Raw genomic sequence first — 23,063 nt, 5'->3', positions numbered from 1 at the left:
ACGCCCAGCACGTTGTACGTGCAGGACGTCAGACTCACAGAAACAGAACGAAGCTTGGCTGATCTACAAGGCTTCGTTCTGTTTCTGTGAGTCTGACATCCTGCACGTACAACGTGCAGCACATCAGAAACGGGACGAAGAGGACCTTCTCGGTTGGTGGGATTGGGGTCCCCCGCCAGCAAAGGTAGCCCACGGCGGGGGAGGGGTGGCGGCGGGAGGGGGGTCGAGAGGGTCGTCGGCAGGGGGGTCCAGGGCCAAATCTACAGGGGCCCATGTCCCCCCAAGCTACGCCACTGGAGTACATACACACACACACACACACACACACACACACATTAGCATCTTTTTCATAGCAGGTGTAAATATGTGCTTGGATATTTATGTGCTATTGGAGCCAGTTCTGGGAACCTACATTATTATGACTCACAGGCATTTGTGTTACCTTCATAAAATAGACTTAAATTAGTACCTTTTTGTGCTTTTGAAATAATATCCTACCATAAAAATATCCCTCATCTACAACAAAAGCAAACAAAAAGCTTTTGAGTAATCTCTGACATAGCATAAAAAGATCCAAAACTTCCCCTCAATGATACAGACTAAACAAATGAATGCACATGTGAAGTAACTTTAAATGAAAAACAGTGGGGAATGTGTACATTTCACTCCCTCCAAAAACAAAGCTCAGTCCACGTAGTTCCACCATTTGTTTTACCTAGTTATGTTTATTTTCATTTAAATGAATACATTGTTTAATAAAGATATATTTAGCTAAGTACAACTCCATCTTCTTCTCAGGACAAATACACTCAGGGCCCTGAATCACTTGGACCTATCCTGACTTTGGTCCCAATATTCAAAATGATTTAAACAGCCAGTAGAGGCCCCTGTCTGGGGCCAACCGACGTTTTCAATGGCGCTCGGTTAGCACTCAAGCCGAAACCAGCTATTTTGGGGGCGTTCCAGCGGTGGAGTTGGCACTTACCCAGTTTAGGGCTGATTTTCAGCACTGAACTGGATAAGATAACCGCACAAACAGGACAGTTAACACAAGTCCCTAAGCAGTAAGCACCTGCTAATTTCTGCATTAACAAGTAATGGTAGAGGGTGTGAATGGGGGAGGACTATGTGTTAGTTTATCATGGAGATAGTTAAAACATGCTTACTCTTAACACAGCAGATAACAGTGCAGTTACCACCACCTGAAGAGGAACAGCAACTACATATAAAAACAATTTCTCTGTGTTTAATGAGAAACTGCCGGGAACACCCACAGCAGTTAACACAGGAATTTTGCAATTACCATGTGTTAATTTTGGCAGTTATTATGTGGCAACTGCAAAACCTTAAGCACGTTCCTTTTTTTTTTTCCCCCCCCATCCTGTGCCTATGAGGGAAAAAAACAGTGACTGTAAATTGGAAAGTTTCACTAAACCCCAGTTCCAGGCCAAGAGTTTGTCTGGACTCTAGGGATGTGCTGTTTCTTTAAAATAACAGGGAAACAGCAATATCTGTTATATCTGTTGTAATTTAACACCTGAAATAACATCAAACCATCAAAATATTGACACATAGAATTTCAAAGCACACTATTCACAAAAATTAGTAAATGGGTGGGGCCATGACTATGAACCACAAAGACTGGTCAGAAAGATGTGCTCCGTTGTAAAATGCATATAAATCATACATTTTTATGTCATTGAAAAACTGAGTGCACTTTGTAAAATAAATAAACAAAAGACATGGGGAAAACAAAAATAATAAAAACAAGGTAATGTTTTCCATGCACACTCCTATTAGAATCCAGGCCAAACAACTGAGATTTCGATTTTGAAGCAGTTGTACATGGTTGAGATATACATAGGTACATGCATTCATATAAAATTGGCTTAATGTGCTGCAGAATGAGAAGTTTAGTTCTCTTGTCCAACTAGAGCCATGAGAATGGTTTCGTAGTCACCCTTGACCTTTTCATCCTGTAAATCAAAGAACATGACAGATAATAGTAAAAGATTAGTTGGGTCACATCAGAAGCTCCTTAGAATTTGCTGTTACTAGGTATTCCATATTTGTTAAAATTCTACATGATAGATACAGATCTTCATATTTATTTCATTTCATTCTTAGAGGCAGGAAGGATTTACCTTTTATTGGGGAACATAATGGACTTTGACATTAGGTGGCAGCTGCAACAGCAATCAAATTAAATTAAAAACTAGTATTAAATTAATGGACATAGACATGGAGAGAACAGGGCCGCCGAGAAACTAAACTGGGCAGGCCACCACCCCCCCCCCCCCCGGACCCCCCTCAATCGCTAACAATGTCGCCTCCCTCTCCTGCTCTCAGGCCGCTGGCGCCGCAGTCCCCGGTCTCCACCCGCCCACCCCCGGCCCTGTCGACAGTCCCCCTCCGTCTGCCACCAGGCCCCCTGCAATCATATTGGCAGCACCGCCTCACCTCTGTGTGAATTGTGAAAGCGGCAGGGCCCTCCTTCACTGTGTCCCGCCCTCGCGGAAACAGGAAGTTACATCAAACGAGGGCGGGACACAGTGAGGGAGGGCCCAAAGGGAAGCGATCCCGTCTGCCGCTTTCACAATTCACTTGGAGGTGTGGTGCTGCCGATTTGAATGCAGGGGGCTCGTGGCGGATGGAGGGGAGCTGTTGACGGAGCCAAGGGTGGGCAGGTGAGACCGGGGACTGCAGCGCCGGTGGCCAGGGAGCAGGAGAAGGAGAGAGAGACCCTGGCGCTGGGCCCCCCCTTGGAGGCCTGGGCCCAGGGAATTTTGTCCCCCTTGCCCCCCCCCCCCGGCGGCCCTGGAATAGAAGGGGGTGGGGTGGTACAGGCCCCACCATATATGGCTCAAGCTCCTCCAGTGTTCCTGGAGAGAATCCTTGTGTTGGTGGGGATCTCAGGTCCTGGCGGCTGAAGGTACCTCTGTTGGAGCAACGTCTCCACTCTGGCTGCACTTACAGCCACTGTTCACTCTAAGCTGAGCGGCAGTCCTCCACCTACAGTCCTGCCAATGGGAGGTGCTGTTTCACTATCACATTTTTAATTGTGAGGGACAGGCAAGCTCTTCAGGACTCCAGAGAACCTGCCTGCCCATAGCAATGGAAAACACAATATTGAAGTACCACCCCCTACTGGCAAAAATGCAGTTGGAGGACTCCTGCTCAGTTCAGAGGGAACACTGGTTACAGCAGCAGTTATGAATGGCTGTGCTGCAATGCACAACCCACCCAGCTTTGCAGTCTCTGTAACCACAATGAAACCTCGCAGGTTGCAAGTTCCATTCATGATCTTGCGGGATCATGAACAGGACTTGTTGCCTGAGAGGTTTCAATGTAGTGCAGTAACAGGAATTATAGACCCATGAGGGTCCTGAATCAGATGCTACTGCTCTAGTTGCTGCTGTGGCTGGGGCCAGGGAGGAGAGAGCTGCTACAGGTGACAGTGCTGGAATGAGTTTTGGGAGATAGGGGAGAGACTGGTGGAAGGGAAAGAGGGAATCTAAGCGAGAGAATGTTGATGCAGGATGAGGCAGACCAGTATGCCAGCACCCCTCCAAATCATTTCTGGTCATGCTACTGATTAGATTAATATATATGTTCAACAAAACCATATATATATTCAGCAGTGTTGAATGTATGCTATACGGCCACTGATACCTATTTATAGGGCAATTCTATAAAATGAGCACATTATCCATCTGACTCTAAGTTGCCCAAAACTGTGAGCGCAAATTTAGCCATGGCCCAATTTGTACAATTTAATAGAATAACGAGGCAACTAGAGCCAATAATTGGCTTTTAACAAGCAATTATTGGCACTAATTAGATTTAATTGGGACTAAAGCATGTAAATTTAGGCGTAGGATCCATGACTAAAATTTACGCATGCACCAAAAAAAGGGGGCGCAGAAAAGGGAGGGTCATGGGCATTTTTGGGGCGGATCAGGGTTCGTGGTTTTGAGTTACGGGGGCAATTACAGAATAACGGTGCTCTGTGTGTAAATTTAAGTGTGGGCATTTGCACCACATTTTTGTTGATGCAAATGGTGCAAATTCACGCGTGACCTCTCCACTTACACGTTAGTCTATAAACTGCGCTGAACTTTAGGTGCAGCTTACAGAATACCGCTTAAGCGGGGTTTTTTGACGTAAATATTTTTAGGTGCCATTTATAGAATCTAGCCCTATGCATACAAAAGTTTAGAATACTAGCATATAAATGCATATGTATGCATAAACATGGTATATGCGAGTGATTCCCAGACCTGTCCTGTGGGAACCCCAACTGGTCAGGTTTTCAGGATATCCACAATGAATATGCATGAGACAGATTTGCATACCAAGGAGGCAGTGCGTGAAGATCTCTCATGCATATTCATTGTGGATATCCTGAAAACATCAGTGGCTGGAATTCCCCCAGGGCAGGTTTGGGAACACCTGGAATATGCTTGCTTAGCTAAGTGGCCGATTAGGACAGCTTTTGAGCTGGCACTGAATATTGGTGACACCCACATAATTGCCGGCTCCTACCCAATGTCACCCCCTTTACTGTCCTGACCTGCCCCCCCCCCCCCCTTATTTTATGGCTAGTCAGAGATGATATTCGGTGACACTGCCCGGTTAAGTGCGGCTGAATATCAGCAGTTGGGTGGTCCTGAGCAACCTCTCTTGTCCGCTAAAATCACTTTGAATATCAGCCCATTTGCGTTATTCATAAAATTATTAAGACAATATACAAAGCAGTTCATACCAAAATAGCCTGGCGAAGGGATTTGCCATACATTCGCTTGTACTGAGTTTTGATATGATTGAGGTCTTTCTCATAGTGAGACACCAGCAGCCTAATCAGTGCTTTGTGACGAGTACCAGAGCCCTGTTCAAAAGAAAACTCTGTTATACAAGAGCATTTCTGTTGTTTGGCATGTTGCTTAAAAATAAATGACAGTCATGCAAGCCTGCTTCTATTCCCATCTCTATTTGTGTTTATAACTTGCTCTTTTTCAAAAACAAATCAGAGTGGATGGCAGCAATATAAAATACGTCACGCATAGTATAACATATCAAAGTTTCATGCAATGTAAAACAGATCAAAGAAATATCAAAACATTTATACAATACAAAATACATCTCAATAATCAAACCAATATCCCTAAATCCCTCTCTATCTATAGTACGTCAGTCTGCTTTTTTAAAGGGACCCAAATAAAATTCTTCCCACACCTAACCTAAGAACTAAACCCTAAGTATCCCCAAAGTTCTATCAAAGGGGGAATGCCCCTTTGTTATGCCCCTACGATGACACACTTTTTCTTCTGTCAGATAATACAGATCCTTCTCCTCCACCGACATCATAATGGGACAGCTGAAACCTTCTCGTCTGGACTCCCAGGTCCAAATCAGGCAGTGAGGACATTAGAAAGTACTGGTTATTTTACAAGGAACCACCAGGTTTTAGGTGGCACGAATGAGTGTAAACACCGGTAGTTTAGTTATTTATACACATAAATGACCTCTTTATAAAATACCAACTAGTGTGAAAGTTCAAGGTATTTCATGGCATGAGTGGAGGACTAGCTTAATGATTAGTGCAGTGGCCTGACAACAAGGGGAACTAGGTTTGATTCCCACTGCAGCTCCTTGTGACTCTGCAAGTCACCAAATCCTCCATTGTCCCAGGTACAACCCCCCTCTCCCCACACTTAGATTGTGAGCTCATTAGGGACAGAAAAAGTATATAATATGCAAACCACTTTGATTATCAAAACCATTACTCCCTTCCCACCCCCACCTGCATTGGGGAAGTCAACAACCAATGTTAACCACATAACTTTCAGGAAATCTAGACTGCCCCAGTTTGACGACCCCTACTTGTCTGACTGTACATTTGTCCTTTAGATTGTAAGCTCTTTGAGCAGGGACTGTCCTTCTATGTTAAATTGTACAGCGCTGCGTAACCCTAGTAGCGCTTTAGAAATGTTAAATAGTAGTAGTAGTAGTAACTCATTTTGAAAACTGACCCCACTGTTTATAGAAATAAGAAGCACTGCCATAACTATAGTTCTCATGGCTCTTCTATACACCAAAACCACATTTTACTTACTCTGAGGTTTATTTGCTAAAGTCTGTGGGGTTGAGTGTGGGCCTTCACTGATAGAACCAGACAAGTGTAAACATAAAATATGTTGAAGCCTGTTATTTCACAGGTACAGTAAATTTGAAATAAAGTCTCTTGGGATTCAGGTGCAATCTTTACGTAGGCCTGTTGGTGACACTACCTGCTCAGGGATAGTACCTGACATTGTTGGTAACAATGAATTGTATTCATGTGAGTAATTGAATTTAAGTTTTGAAACTGAAGCTGTATAAATATTTAATTATATTCTAGTATAGGGTGAAAATAATGTTTAGATCATTAATGTGAATTTATGTTTGTAGTTCCCTTTCTGAGGAAGACATTCGAAACTCAGCTTGAGTTAAAGGGAAAAGTGAGATGGTGTTGAAGAGCACGAATGAACTTTTGATGAAATTTTAAATCACCTGCACGAGCACACTGGGTTCCTAAGGGAAGTTATTTTTCTTTTTTACATAATCAGGTTTTTTTTGAGTATGTATTTGTGGTATGTGTAGAATTTAGTGGTAACCACAAGCTGTATGAGATTTACAAGTGAGTGTTACTTAAAATTAGGATTCATATTATAACTGCAGTTACTTGTTGTGGGGTATAATAAGAACTAACTGCTTTATGGTTTGAATGCATAGTTGACTTAATGAGATCTGTTTTTAAAAATTTGAAACATCATTAACTGCAAGTTGCATTATAAGTAACAGTAGGTGTGTGCGCATACATTTTGAGGAGGTGGAACACAGGCTGTGCTATGATGGTTCCATCTAAACACTACCACATGCTTTCCCTGGGAACGCTATGGGTGTAATGGATATGGACTGAGCACAATCTAAAATTTAAATAATTATATTAACGATTATATGTATGAATGGTTATTTAGTTTAATTTTTCCCAAGTATGTTTTGGTAGAATATTCTTGATTTGTATCTGCCAATTTCAGAGCTCAGACCGTAGAAGTCTGCCCAGCACTAGCCCTGCCTCCCAACCACTAGCCCGCCTCCCACAGAGGAGGGGCATGGCCTGCATATGTTCACCATCTTACAGGCCTCCTGCTGACAGCCACTGCTGAACATAGATCACAGTGGAAGTCTAGAGGGAGGGGGAAATATTGTAACAAGTGTGAACTAGTTGCAACACAGAAAAATTTCCAAAATTGTCGATTTTCTCCTAGGGCAAATCCCTAGACTGCACTACTTGTAGAACTCACTGTTATCTGCCAGTCATGTTATAATCTTGATGGAGGATCTACTGATCAGTTACTGCTAGAACAACGAATGATATTGCCTGACAATGGGGGTAAGGAACAAGAAATGGGAAATAAGGGAACACACATAATGCTCCCAACCTAAACTCCTGAGTGACACTTGACATACTGCAAGCAAAGGGTAAAACATGTTAGACACATTGATAACAGCCTCCGTTCTCTATTTAAAACAAGAACAAAATGAAAGAAGTAAATATTTTGACATACCTTCATTGCTAAGAAGAATTTCTCAGCAAAGTAGCTATCTTTGCTTGAAGCACATTTTACTATAATGGAAAATGGAAAAGGCTGTCATGTGATCTATTTTTAATAAAAGCGACAATACACTTTAAAATAAAGTAACTTTTTAGTAGAACAACAAATATTTAGGATTCTGAAAAAAAATCTCTGAAACACAGGAAGAAAAGCTATCTTTTCATGTGTTTCCTTGCCAAATACTGGGAATAGAGTTGTAATAATCACCCCCCCCCCCCCCCCCCCCCCCCCCCCCCCCCCCCCCCACTCAGCTAGATTAGCCCCAGACATTGAGTGCCGGGCCATGCGCAGGCACAGACACTGAATATCCAGTGCAAATTTTATGTGGCCTTGGCGTCAGAGCTTATGTGAGTCCCAGCTGATATTCAAATGGGGCCCACATAAGACAGTTATTTGTGCCACAATTCAATATCTGCCGGGACTCGCATAACTATTTTGTACCTAACAAGACCCCCTGGTCCCCCTCCTGGCCTTAAAACTAACCCCTTCCTCCAGCTCTTGGGAAGCAAAGCCCCTCCCCTCTCCCTCAGAATGAACCCCCCACACTCCCAACCCCCTCTGTCTAGGTACCCCCCCCCCCCCTCGGCCTTCCTCTATCCCTGGTGATCTTAGTGGGCTTGCTGGGGGCAGAAGTGAATCACCCCCGAGTCTGCCTGTGTGAAATGGCTGCCATGACCTCTCAAGGCAGACTGTGGTACTACACAAAGTATCATGAACTGCTGCCAAGAGGTCACAGCAGCCATTTCACTCGGGCAACCACAAGGTGCAGGAGCCAAGGGTGCTTCTATCCTGCCCCCAATTATCCAACTGGGACTAACAGGGATAGAGGTAGGTCCCAAGGGAGGGCCTACTTAGACCTCAGGGGGGTTAGGGGTTCATTCTGAAGAAGAGGGGAGGGGCTTTGCTTCCCAAGAGCTGGAGGAAGGGGGAAGTTTTGGAGGCCAAGATGGGGATTGGTGGTAATTTTAGGTACAAAATAGTTATGCAGGTCATTCAATGCTGGGCACTCATAGCTAGGCAGATAATGTTAGGACAGCTCTTCCCCATCGCCGCCCCAAGTGCCACCCCTGACCTGCCCATTTTTTTGTTGAGTAGTCTGTGGGGATATTCAGTGGCACTGTCTGGTTGTGTCACTGAATATCACCACTTAGGTGGCAGTAAGTGATTTATGTGGGCAGGAGAGGCTCCTGGCCACTTAAATCGCTTTCAACATTGGCTGGCAGAAGTTTAGGCTTTCACTAGGCAACGAGCTGCAGAGTATTAGGCCTTTCACAAATATCTACTGCCATAAAAAGACATTATTCCTGATTTACCAATGTACTTTAATATGCTAATGCTCGTTAATACACACTAAGATGCATTACTGCACATTAAGCACTCAGTAAGGAGCTCCATTATTGGTAATGGGGCCTGGTGTTCACCTGCATTAAATCACATGCTAGTAACTCTAGCCCTGTATTTGTAAACTCATCAAAATTCATTTGGAAGGTTGTATTAGGTTTCCACATCTGGCGTTATGGTTCTTGCAACTGTCTAGATGGTACTGTGTCTTGAGTTTGCTTGACCAAAGTTTCAGCTATCAGCAAGATTGCTGAAACATTGATCTAGCAAACCTGGATGAGGCACCAGCCAGACAGCTGCAAGAACTAATATTTGGAAGGGTTCACAAAATTCAGAGCACACAGGAAATAGATCCCTCCTATATTCTCCATCCTTGGGCTTCACTGTACCTTTGGCCTCACTCATAAATGGTTATTCACGTCCCTACACATGTAGCTTTTATTTGATTCTCCAAAGCCATTACCCTTATTTATTTCACCTTAAAATAGGTGGTGGTGGTTGAGTATTTTTGAACTGGAATGCATGAAGGTAGATGCTCCTCTATTATGGTGTGACTCCTGAGAAGTAAGTGATGGGACTCTCATTCTGTTTCTGTGCCTGGGGCAATGGAGAGTTAAATGACTTGCCCATGGTCACAAGGAGCTGCAGTGGGAACCGAACCCAGTTCCCCAGGTTCTCAGCTCAATGCACTAACCATTAGGCTACTCCTCCACTCCTGTCTGGGTGACGATCTCAGAACGGACTGATTTTATCCCACCACTGGGGCTTGTTTCAATTACAGTCTTTGAGTTCCCTTATCAAATTGTTTTCTCAAGTACATAAAACTAATTGCCCGCTTGATCCTCTTCCTTCTGCTTGGCTTGGTCTTACTACTCATGGTCTCCTTCCTTTAGTTTTGGCAATGGTGAACCAGAGTCATATTGGCACAGTTTCACAGGGTTGGAAATGCACAGTTGTGTGGCCTATGTTGAAACGTACCAGTTTGAATCCCTGTTTCCAATTATAGACCTATTTCTAATTTGTCATTTCTGTCAAAATTGTTGGAAAGAGTTGTTGCCTTGCAATTATCTGCTCATGTGGATTTTGTGGGAGGTTAACATCAGAGGCAGTTGGGCTTTTGTTCTCATCACAGTACGGAGACCCTTCATCATTTACATGCATACTTGCCACCTAACTTTAGGCTGCTTCTTCTAGAGCTACCTCTTTAGTGTGGTTGAATACTGGAGTTTTTCCACTGTATGAATAAGAATCTAAGAAAATGTTTCTTCACTCAACGTGTAATTAAACTCTGGAATTCGTTGCCAGAGAATGTGGTAAGGGCAGTTAGTTTAGCGGGGTTTAAAAAGGTCTGGACATATTCCTAAAGGAAAAGTCCATAGACCATTATTAAATTGACTTGGGGAAAATCCATTGCTTATTTCTGGGATAAGCAGCAAAATAAAATGTACTGAACCTTTTCGGGATCTTGCCAGGTATTTGTGACCTGGATTGGTCACTGTTGGAAACAGGATGCAGAGCTTGATTGACCTTTGATCTGTCCCAGTATGGCAATACTTATGTACTTATCCTGGGGAAACCAAGTATGCGAGGAGCATGCTCTTAATCGATTTAGTGCCCATGACATTAAGGAGCAATAACAAATTGAATGCATGTCTCTCTCCATTGGCATGCATTCAGCTCATTAGCATGTCTTGAAAAAATTAGTGGGCACAAAATCTATTAACCTACAAATTATCAACTGGCGTCTGGAGGTGCGCACTACTTACAAGCCATTAACTGACAGGCGCCTATGCGCACTAGGCAATATTCTATAAGGCAGCACCTAAATGCCAAAGTGCCTAACTGCAAGGGAGTGTACATGTAGGTGGAGCATGGGAGGGCCATGGACATGTCTCCCAGTTATGCACTGTTTATAGAATACTATAAATTACATGTGTCATTTGGCGCACCTGAGCATACCAACTTACGCCTTCCATTGACATAGCATAAGAGCGTGTACCTAAACATAGATACACCAGTGCTGACCTTATGCTAGTATTCTATAATGGAATCTTGGCATCAAGAGGCCATTATATAATTGGTGCTAAGCACATGGCACTGGGGCGCCTAGACAGAGGAATTAATTTATAGAATTGTCCTGTATGTGTAAAGCTGATTTGCATGTGTTAAAAAGCTTTAATGTCTGCTGAAGAAAATTTATTAAAATACATGTGTTAAAGTGAAGAAAAAATGATCTGAAAAGTGGGGGAAAAAAGTAAAACAAACCAGAAATTTTAGCCCTGAGTACATCTCTAGCCATTTGTATTGCTCTTAATCAGGCTGGCTGAAAAGCATATCACCTTAATGACAGCATACAGGAAAAATAATGGTAGCCTATATGACTTCATGGCTCTTCAATAAGCATACAATTACAACAGAAGACCCAATTCTTTACCATTATGAATGTATAGGGTGCATTATATGCCAAAGTTGTTTTCAGTTATATGCATTGCTTCATTTGAGGTTCTGGAACATGCGGTGTACTGAACTTTCAAAATGGCTACCATAGACATCACTCTTCTTTATCAATCATCTTCTTTGACCAAACCTATTTTCATGTACAATTAAATAAGTAACAGCTATACAATGTGGTTAACCTAATAAGGAAACTTTCCCAATTCCTTTATTCATTTGATTTTTCCCCTCCATTTCTAAAAATGTTTCCCAGTGCACTCAGTTGTTGAGCCATTACCTTTCTCTAGCTCCCTTCCATGTTTATAATGGTTCTTCAGTCTTGTTCTTCTGCTTTCTCCCTCTATTGTCTTATTTTTCTGCCCTCACTGTAAGGTGTGGTACCATAGTACACAGTAAATCATGGCAGATAAAGAACCTTCTGACCCATCCAGTCTGCCCAATAAGGTGGCCAGAGTTGCACCTGCCGATACATGCATCTTACACCGCTCTGTGCCCTGTTGAAAGTGCTAAAGTTATTCAAGTTGTGTTTTGATTCCATCCTCTTTCTATATAGAGATCCTCTGTGTTTTTTCTATACATTTTAGAATTCTGTCACCCCCCACCCAAAAGGATATTCCAGACATCCACCACCCTATCCATGAAAAAGTATTTCCTGATGTTACTCCTAGGTCTAACATTCTATATCCTCAATCCGTGTCCTCTAAAAATACCACCCCTTGTAAATGAAGGAATCAAACCACAATTTTATGTAAATACACCCCCCCACACACACAAACAGGGTTTGAACCAAATCAGAAAGAATCAATCAATTTGATTTAAATGGAGGAAAAGACCTCAGTGAATATCAAGTGATTTTCTATAAATACTAGCCCCTTGCTTAATATGCAATATGGTTATAATTGGTCTAGGCAGGTTCCATACACTATCTTGCTTCACAGTGGTCCACACTGCATGAAATCTATGTTCCCGAACTGGATTTCTAATTTATCTTTAAATTGGATTGCTTTAATTTAGATTCCTCTTTAAGAGCTCCTATTTATTTCCTTTCAATTATATTTTTAAATCTAGTGCAAATACTGGTGAAAAGTGTCAGGTCTGGTCACAGTGTAAGTTATTTGATTGTGCACACTGTAGGGGTATTTCCCTGTGATCTAGCCTATGCTGGTCTGGGCCTATACAAGCCTATGACATCTTGGTATAATAAGATGGCTGCTGCAACATCTCTGTGTCAGCAAGATCCAGCTTCAACTTGTGGAAAATCACTGACAGGCTTGCTAAAGCCAAGGACAGTCTGTGTTCTAAACACCCCCTTCTATCACCCTGAGAACGGAGTAGGGAGGCAGACATGGCTCCAGAAGTTACCATTCTCCAAGGTCACAAAACAAAGAACTCTTCTTGCCATGTACTGAACTGGACAAGATCATGATTGGTTCCTACCGTCACCTGACCGAGAGGTACGGGGAAAGCGGGAACAGAAGTGAGTCGGAGACCCTTGGAAGAGGGGCAACTGGTAAGAGGACCTGAGAAATCCAGCAAGGCTCGGGGGGGGAGCCAGAGACTTTGTATGATACTAACATCGTGACCTGCATCCTGGTGCAAATACCTGTGGCAGAGATATTGGCTCTGATAACCAAAGGAGTGACGGGAACCTACGTGGGCTAATAAAGACCTGCACTACCTAAGACACCGACAGCTAAAATAGCGTCTGGGGAGATTCTGCTCCGGTCTTATCTGAAGCCGTCATCACGACAGCGTGGTAAGATCACAGTGATATATTTCCTGGTCTGGGGTTAGGCAGTGGTTTTATCTAAGTACGACTGGTTTATGTCAGCTCTTGGTCAGAGAAAGCAGCTAATGTGTATTTTGCATAAGGTGTGATAAGTTTCATAAGGATTATTAGGTTATCATTTGTACTGTTCTAATCATTACCGTACTTAGTCTCAGGATAATCAGAGTGTAGTTTAGACAATATATTTTCGGTAGTGCTCATATCAGTAAGGGATATTTTTATTGCATAAGCTAGCGCAGAGTATTTCTATTTTCTTATCCATAATAAAGCTAATATATATATCTATCAGCTGTGTCTTTCTTTTTTCACTCTACACACCAAAACACCTGGAGAGGTGCCAGAAGCAAGATTCCTGTATCTCACCCTAGACAGAGCTAGTGAGTCTGTTAGGCAGACTTATGCATCAGGGAATCTTGGTATAAGTAATCTGTGGGTACTTGTTGCCCTAGGTATTATTTATCTCACCCTACAAATGGGGGCTCGTCCGGGATCTCAAAGAGCTGAGGAAAGAATCCGTTTGTTTTTTCTGTAGAAAGAAAGAAATCCTAGCTGTATAGTTCTGAACTTTAAATTTCTCTCTCTCTGTGTGTGCACTGGAAAGTGTCTGTGAAGCGTGCTATAGACACTGGTAGTCGTAAATCTGCTGCTTCTGCCAGCTTTACGACCTAGCAGTGAGATAAGGTTTTTTTTTCAGTACTAGTTGTGTTACTTGCTAGCAGCTTTCAGTTCTTCAGTATGACGTCACCTAGCAATATGCTCTCCGCGCTAGAAGTCACTGTTTTTGAAGTTTTAATTAGTGCAAGACAGTCTAATAAGGCAGTACCGGAGTATTCTATAAACTCTCTGTTGAAATTGTTTAGGAAAAACTCGCCTGAAAGTCACAAGGCATATGATTTTGTATTGCATGCAGTGTTGAAGGTTAAAAATAGATTGACTGTGGCAGCACTAGTGGAGCTCGGCTGTACCCTACTAGCTAAGAACGAAAGTGCAGCTTGTAGTACCTTTGACCTCCAAACTGAACTCCAACAACTGCGTGATGAAGTTAATGCTCTGAAAACAGAACGATTGGATTTACAATTGAGGTTAGAGAGCATCACTTCTCAGGCAACGGCTGGAGGAGGGGAGGGTGCTTCAGGTCCACAGGGCAATGTTCCATGTTCCGCTTGTGCAGTGTTGAAAGAAAAGTGTGCAGCCCTAGAGAAAGATAAAGAGCATTGGAAACTGACTGCCCAGTCCTTGGAGAAGGATATGAGGCAGAAAAACGATTCCCTTGCTTCTAAATCTTATCAATTGGAGGAGATGATGCAGACTTTAAGTTTGCGAAAGAAAGAAGCTGATCACTTTCACTCCCGGCAAGAGCAAGTGAGAGAAACATATGAGGATAGGATTACGGCCTTGAGTAGGGAGTTGAAACAGGAAAAAGGGAGTGTCAGCTCTGCCCGGCAGGCTTGGCACAAGGCAGAAGAAGGACAGGTGGAGTTATGGGAGAAGAATAATATGCTTTCACTACAGTTGTCACAGGCTCGGCAGGACAGAGAGATGTGTGTAAAGGCATTAACCCAGTATAGGACAGAACTAGATACGGTCCAGCAGGAGGTATATGACTCTATGGAAGAGGCTACTGCTACACCCATGGAATCACAGAATAGTCCTATGCTAGAACAGTTCAAACTGCCTGAATGGTCCCCGAGAAATGAAGGAGAGCTGGAGTCTAAGCCTTGTCAGTTGACAGCCCCACCCCGGTACAGTAGCCTAGTTCCTGAGACCTTCGACAGCATGCAGGAGCCTAGGCTCCGCCCAGTAAGGCCACAGAACACTGTGCAAATTGATGATGTTAACAGGACAGTTGCACCTAGGCCCCGCCCAGGAAGGTCACAGCTTATTGTGACACCTGGGGAGGGCACCGGTACAATTGGGCCTATGCTCCGCCCAGGAAGGGCGCAGCTCACGGCACCTCTTGATGACATCAGCAGCACCACAGCACCACTGTTTACGTCCCCTACTGGAGAGCAGCGGAACTCCACTCAGACACACAAAGTCATTCCTTTATCTAGGGACCAGTATTCACAAGTAATGAAAACACTTCGGGCGATGATTACACCTTTTAAAGAGTCTTCTGAGGTGACAATCTACGCACATCTGGATAGCGTGCATGACCTTTTCAATTTCTTACAGGTTCAGGCCGACTCAGATAAAAGAGCTTTGCTGCAGTGGACGTTTGCGACTGAGTGCCAAACGTATTTAAAGGCAATTTTGGCTGAGAGTAATGATCTCTCCACCGTGGAACAAGCGTTGAAAAAGCGGTATGGACTGTTTGCGGACCCCACCGAGGCCAAAAGGGCAGCATATAATATGCGCTGCGGGCCGAATGAGAGTCCACATGAATGGTCCTATCGCCTGAGGCGCACATTTTTCGATGGGGGGGCGGACCCAGAGGCCAAAGAGCTTGAGTTTGGGGAATTTAGGAATCTTTTTGTGAAAGGTCTGCCCAATCAAGTGAAAATGTCTCTAGCAGGAAAGAAAAGTGAACCTTTTTCCCTTCTGCTAAAGCGGGCGGAGGAGCTTTTTGATATGTGTCGCGAGCAGCCTGATGCGGCGACCACCCAAGTAGTTCCTAAGAATCGCAGCAAAGTGGCTCCACCTAGTGTTTGTGCTGTTACATCCACGCTTTCTCTGGAAAACAAGATGTCAAGTCCTTCTACACCCGCCCGGGTTGGCAATACCCAATCTTACCAGCAAAAGGGCACCACGCCTCCGACTGCGCCGGAGGGCCAACAACAGGACCCGAAAAGGAAGCGTTTTAACAAGAGACAGTGGGCAGCGGAAAAGATCCAGACCCAACAAGCACAGATTGAGCAACTGATGGCGCAACTTCAACGAACAAATCCTGCAGCCGCACCCCACCCATCCTCGTCACCGAACAAAGGAGGCAACTTTCAGAAGCCCAAAGAGAAATCTTCCAGGCCAATTACAGGGCCTAGGCCGAGTGTCAAGTCCGTTGAATTACTGGAAGATCCGGTTTCTTGTGAGGAAGACCTGGCATGACTAGACTCGGACCCTCCTTCACCAACCATCATGTCCACAGTTCATGTGAATGCTTTGTCGTCCAACAGTGAGGAGTCCTCCATGACCGATGCTGATGCCCAGCCCTCTAACCCGAAAGGGCCTCTCTTACAGGACTCGAATGAGGAAAACAGGTATTTTCTTGGTAAACTTATTCCTAAAGGGTACAGATATACCTTAGCTCTGTTGATTCAACAGAAATTTTCCTGTCAGGGTCTACTGGATACCGCCTCAGAGGTGACGTTGATCACCCATGGCATGTTTCAGAAACTTGAGGCTTTTCTGGGGGGAGGTGGTGAGGCGCTGCGTGTCACCCCGTGTGACTTGTCACTGGTGGCCTATGGCAATCAAAGCATCGGTACTGTGGGACGGGTTTGGCTTTCCTTGCAGTTCGGCGAGTTGTTTGTCAAACACCCTGCTATCATTACTACTGGTGCTGGTGAAGAATTCTTAATTGGGAACGATCTTCTGAAGAGATTGCAGACTGATCTGGATTATCGCCATGAAGTCATCTGGGCCCAAGTCGCAAGTCCCCTCCCATATGGGAAAGTAAAGCATATGAGCAGAGTCAGTGGTTCCAGCTCCGTGGGGCTTAGGGATTCCCCAATTCTAATGAATTTCCGGAAGTCAGAAGACCCTCACACCTGGGAGCTCCAGTTGTGTGGTGCACCAGGGGGGGATGAACAGCGTGGTGAAGTTATCCGCGTCCAAACGGACCGGATAGCTGACATTGTTCTCCAGGATGACAATTTGGAAATTGTTTTGACTGACTCGACTCATACCGGTGACTCCCCAGATGCTGCTGCCGAGATAGCCCACGAGGCCTCTGTTTCCACTTCCAGTCCAGACTCACCGCATCCTCGCAAGTTGACGGACATTCAACAGAAGGATGATGCTTACACCATTCCTGTCCAGATAGCTGACATCCAAACACTTCAGTCCACGTTGCTGTTGCCTAGTGACGTTTCCTTCATCAGTGACACTCTGTTTTATTGTCTTTGCAAGTCTGTGCAACTTCACTTCAGTAAGTGTTCGCCCACTTCTGTGCAGGTACCTGGACAAGGTGCCAAGACGCTCGTGGGACTGTGTAGCCTTCCTTTGACTGTAGGACAGAAGTCGTTCACCCACCACTTCTCTGTTGTGAGAGACCTACCACAGCCCTTATATCTGGGCTCCGATTGCCTTGTGAGACTGGGAGTTTATGTGGATCTGGTGAACCTGGTCTTATGGAGTAGACTTGATGGCAGCCCAGTGGAATCTGAAGTAACGCCTGTTAGCTTGAAGTCTGGACAGACCATACCCCAGGTCTGTGAAGTAGTCTGTGATACAAATGTGACCATTCCAGCTAGAGTGAGGGACTTTTCCATCAAGCTCTGTCTTGCCCAGGGACAGCGTCTGTTGGACAAAGTGGTGTTCTTCAACACTCATGCTCATTTTCGTGACCTAGGGCTGTCCACCGGCGTTCTGCCATGGTTAGAGGTAATTGGTAAGACTTTTCACCTGTTAGTCACCAATCCACAGTTTGATGAAGTAGAAGTGTCTGCAGGAGACCCTTTTGGATTTCTAGTGGGAGACTCTTTTCCTGATGTCGAGGTAAGTTTGCCCATTGTTGGCAGGCTGCCTTCCTCTTGGAACACCTGCCAGGGGGGGGAGACACCTGAATGTCTGTTCACCTCTCCCAGAGGCCTCATCTCGCTGGAGTTTGTTTGGCCATATGATGCAACGGGTTCGCAAGTGCAGATGGAAGACGACTACTTGATTTTGTCCAGAAAGATGTCTTTACCCCAGAAGTCTAGAGTGGTGAATGCGGTTGAAACTTCATCTCTGCAGAAGGACATTGAAGAGCAGGTGGAAATTCCAACCAACCAGCCTTTCTCAGAGTTTGACGCTATGGTGAAAGACCAAGTGGAAAGAGCTAATCGGACCATCATCACCATTCTGAAGAAGTACGTGTCATCCTCAGGTAAGGATGGGGACATGAAGTTACCATTGGTCCTCATGGCCATACGTGCCACACCCCATCGGTCTACAGGAGTGTCACCTTTTGAGATGATGACAGGTAGGGAAATGATGTTACCAATTCATTTGCTTTACAGGACTAATGATGTGAACTTGTCCAGTGCTACTTCCTCTCATGAGTATGTCACTCATTTGCATCAACATTTGCAAAGTGCCTTTGCCTTTGCCCAGAAGAACTTGGAAAGTAGCGCTAGAGGTAGAAAAGCCTACTATGATCAAGGGACTACCTCCAAAGAGTACCAAATTGGCGACAAGGTATTCTATTTCAATTTTGCCAGAAACAAGGTTAAAGAAAAGAAGTTTCTACCCAGTTGGCATGGTCCTTTCCCTATAGTGGAAAAAGCTTCACCTGTGGCTTACCAAATTCGCCTCAGGAAAAATTCTCAAGGTGAAGATAACCTTAAGTGGGTCCACATCAATCAGTTGAGACCATGTCATCCCAGTCACTTGGTTCCAGATACATGCATTGTTGAAATGACACAAACTAACCATGAAGCAGAATAGCTTCGTCTTCTTTTGTTTTTCAGCTACAAAGAAAAAAACAAAACCTTGAAGATCCGGTGCAGTTGCCAAACAGATTGATCCTGTTCCTGTTCCTGATGTCGTTCTACAAGATGTTCCTGACGCCCTGCTTCCTAATCCATTGGTGGTTTTCAACATCCCTTCCCCTTGTTCCTCATGATTTCCATTGTTTAGTCATGACTGTTGGAGTTTTTCTTTGGCCAAGAATCATTCTTCTTGTTGGGGGGGAATTTGTTTGGTTTTATTTTTATTTCAACCGATCCAGTGTTCCTGACAGTGAAGTTTTGGATGTGTGTTTGTTTGTTTTTGGGACATTTCATTGACTTTCTTTTTGAACGGTGTCCAATGCTTATGTTTGAAGACTTTCTTCATCATCACCATTACGTGGACCATTTTGTTCCTGTTTGATGTCTTCTTGATGTGAGAAGTTGTCCATTCACACCTCATTATTCATCACGGTCCACCCTATTGACTATGGTTTGGACATTATGTCGTTTTACAGTCTAAAGACTCTCATATCATTGACTTTGTTAGACTTTGTGGAGGTCACCCATGAGTAATTCTCCACGATGCAACAGTTTTAGTCTACTATCATATTAAGGACTGATTTGCTTATGCTTTGCCATGCATTTTATAATAGTATGATAATTGATTTTTGATTATGTTTTCATGTGGTAGGACATAACTGCTAACACCCTATGTTTGTTCTAGTATCAGTGATTTGCTATTTAGTTTTGCTATACTTTTGAACATTGCTATGATTTCATAAAGTATTTGAATTATTTGCTTCCAGTTATCATTACCAGAGTGTTAGTTTTGAGTTACTGACATTTACAGTTCTTAATTTTTGGTCCTGACCATGAGTCTTGATGTCAACCCGTCTAGCTGTATTATTAGTTAGGTTGGAGAAGGCTTTTACTCCTTTGTAGTAAATTCCATCTCCAAGGGGGGGAATCTGTAGGGGTATTTCCCTGTGATCTAGCCTATGCTGGTCTGGGCCTATACAAGCCTATGACATCTTGGTATAATAAGATGGCTGCTGCAACATCTCTGTGTCAGCAAGATCCAGCTTCAACTTGTGGAAAATCACTGACAGGCTTGCTAAAGCCAAGGACAGTCTGTGTTCTAAACACCCCCTTCTATCACCCTGAGAACGGAGTAGGGAGGCAGACATGGCTCCAGAAGTTACCATTCTCCAAGGTCACAAAACAAAGAACTCTTCTTGCCATGTACTGAACTGGACAAGATCATGATTGGTTCCTACCGTCACCTGACCGAGAGGTACGGGGAAAGCGGGAACAGAAGTGAGTCGGAGACCCTTGGAAGAGGGGCAACTGGTAAGAGGACCTGAGAAATCCAGCAAGGCTCGGGGGGGGAGCCAGAGACTTTGTATGATACTAACATCGTGACCTGCATCCTGGTGCAAATACCTGTGGCAGAGATATTGGCTCTGATAACCAAAGGAGTGACGGGAACCTACGTGGGCTAATAAAGACCTGCACTACCTAAGACACCGACAGCTAAAATAGCGTCTGGGGAGATTCTGCTCCGGTCTTATCTGAAGCCGTCATCACGACAGCGTGGTAAGATCACAGTGATATATTTCCTGGTCTGGGGTTAGGCAGTGGTTTTATCTAAGTACGACTGGTTTATGTCAGCTCTTGGTCAGAGAAAGCAGCTAATGTGTATTTTGCATAAGGTGTGATAAGTTTCATAAGGATTATTAGGTTATCATTTGTACTGTTCTAATCATTACCGTACTTAGTCTCAGGATAATCAGAGTGTAGTTTAGACAATATATTTTCGGTAGTGCTCATATCAGTAAGGGATATTTTTATTGCATAAGCTAGCGCAGAGTATTTCTATTTTCTTATCCATAATAAAGCTAATATATATATCTATCAGCTGTGTCTTTCTTTTTTCACTCTACACACCAAAACACCTGGAGAGGTGCCAGAAGCAAGATTCCTGTATCTCACCCTAGACAGAGCTAGTGAGTCTGTTAGGCAGACTTATGCATCAGGGAATCTTGGTATAAGTAATCTGTGGGTACTTGTTGCCCTAGGTATTATTTATCTCACCCTACAACACCTAAATCACGTAAAGCAATTACATGGCTACCCACCTATAGATGTCAGGCAGTTTTCAATGTCACCCTTAAGTTCCAGATCCAGTGCCTTGTTCATGTCATGCTTGCTATATCGGCAATACTGCTGAAAAACTGAAGGGAAAATTCATGACAGTCAAATTGCAGTTGCAGTTCCTTAAATATACTACCAACCAACGAACAACTGAAGCTTCTGTGGACATGTATGAAACACAGTAACTCCTTCATGCTAAATGGCAGTGAGTGACTAAAGAAGTTCTACAGTTACCCAAGGATTATCCACAAATTCCCACTGTGACCTGCAGTATTTTAGTGGTCAGCAAACATTGATTTGTTAAGTCTTAAAGGGAAGAAGGGTTGTAATCACTTTGGGAAGTACTACTATCACCTGTACTGTGACACTAAATTTATGTATGTATAACTGGTCTCATTACATACATACACAGTCCAGGCACCAGCTAGCTCATCACTGGTCAAGCATCCAAGGCCAGGGCAACTCACAAGGAGGTTGATCTCTCTTTAGTCACTTCTGACTCACTGAGCTGGGCATGGCCTGGAGCCCGATAAAAATCTGGAAGGCCATAAGTTATTAAGCTAGGGCTTTTACTCTTTATACACTCTGACCACTTTTCTCTTAGTTTAGAAAACAATGCAAAAAAAGACTCCAGTCCAAGATTTGATGAAATAAACAGGAACTTTACTGAAACAGGCAGTTCAAATCCTTTCAGAATAAAACAAGATAATTTGTAATCCACTTGATACCCAACAACAATAAATCCAGAGCCAGACTCAGGGATATGGTGTAAATCCTCTAGTTTAATTGTAAATCCTACAAGATGTACATATTTACAGCTCCTCCTGTCCATATGCCCATCCTTTCTGGGTGAAACAACCTAAGGCTTCAGAACTGGTGCAATGAGCCATCTTCCTCTGAACTAGACTCCCTGTCTGTCCACTCTCTTCCAAACTCTAAACAGGCTCTTTCCCGTTCCTACTCCCAGGCTGGGATCTCCTACTTCCTACCTGAAGCGCTCCTCCACTTCACAATTAATGCTTTACTGGCAAAACTTTCCTCTTTGATCAGCCTTAGTTTCTTGAACCCATCCAGGACTCCCCCTCTCCTCAAGGGTCCCAGCGGGGGTAGAGGCAACCAAAGACCTCGTGCTATCCCCAATAACATTATTTGTTAACTCCTAAACTCGTCCCCTACTGTAATTCAACAACCAGGAATATTTCCCTCAGCACTTTCCCACAAACACTCTCCTTTTACAATCCACTCCCCCCCCCCCCCCCCCACCGATGACTCTAGGAAGAGGTCTCTCGTGGTTTACTAATCCCCATTATAATGGGGGATTATATATGGTCATACAATAAGCTACTTCAAAAGATTTCTCACCTTCAATTTTTTCATATTCTGACCACATAGTTCATCTGTGGCACCTTAAATCAGCCTTGAACACTCCCAGTTCCCCTCTACTCCTGAAGTTCCCCCATCCAAACATTACCCCTTGAAGACCCCCTCCCCAAAGTAGACCCCCTCACTAAGATCTTCCCACCACCCTGTAGCCCCCCCCCCCCTCAGGCCTACCTGCAGGTATCCTTGGTTACTCCTGCCCTGAACCTAATAGACACCAGGGAACATTTAAGGTATGTCCAGGGGAACCTACAGAGGGGTGGAGAGTTCTTAGAGAAAGATGTCTACTCAAGGAGAGTGCTGTGAAGCTCTTTAGGGGGCCCCAGGGAAGCGTCAGTGGAAAAGGGAATCAAGGGTCTGCTAAGGCCCCTTTTAAGGTTTGTTCCAAGAGCATTGGGCCATGGCTTTGCAGCCCAGTGCTCTCAAAATGGAAGAATCCAACCAGACTTATTATTCAACAGATGTAAACCATCAGTTTTAATGTCTATATAGTAATCTGGTAAGTATGGCAAAAGAGCATTATGAGAAGTGTATTATGAAATGCAGATCACACATAGCATTCATGAGATATGAATACTGGCAAAAAAATAAATAAAAGTGAAACCCTCAGCATCTGACCTACTTTCCCACTGATGAAAGAAAAATACTGTTATCCCATGATCACCCTCCTATTCAGCTGACATTAAAAAAGTCCAC

General features: G+C 43.9%; 1 protein-coding gene across 1 annotated transcript in view; it reads right to left on the bottom strand.

Annotated features, from left to right (window-relative positions):
• Positions 1-705: 705 nt before the first annotated feature.
• The window catches only part of LOC115463406 (annexin A1-like), a 71,898-nt gene continuing 49,540 nt past the window's right edge, over positions 706-23,063 (bottom strand). Inside the window, exons 10-13 of the mRNA XM_030193870.1 lie at positions 20,972-21,067; positions 7,611-7,669; positions 4,766-4,888; positions 706-1,976 (exon numbers count right to left, since the gene is read on the bottom strand). Of these exons, the coding sequence (XP_030049730.1) occupies positions 1,914-1,976; positions 4,766-4,888; positions 7,611-7,669; positions 20,972-21,067 (341 nt within the window). The 3' untranslated portion in view covers positions 706-1,913. The remainder of the gene's footprint in view (positions 1,977-4,765; positions 4,889-7,610; positions 7,670-20,971; positions 21,068-23,063) is intronic.

Source organism: Microcaecilia unicolor, chromosome 2 (assembly GCF_901765095.1).
Source record: "Microcaecilia unicolor chromosome 2, aMicUni1.1, whole genome shotgun sequence".
NCBI classification, from domain to species: Eukaryota; Metazoa; Chordata; class Amphibia; order Gymnophiona; family Siphonopidae; genus Microcaecilia; species Microcaecilia unicolor.
The sequence above is the reverse complement of the archived record's forward strand: the minus strand, read 5'-3'. Positions and strand labels throughout refer to the sequence as shown.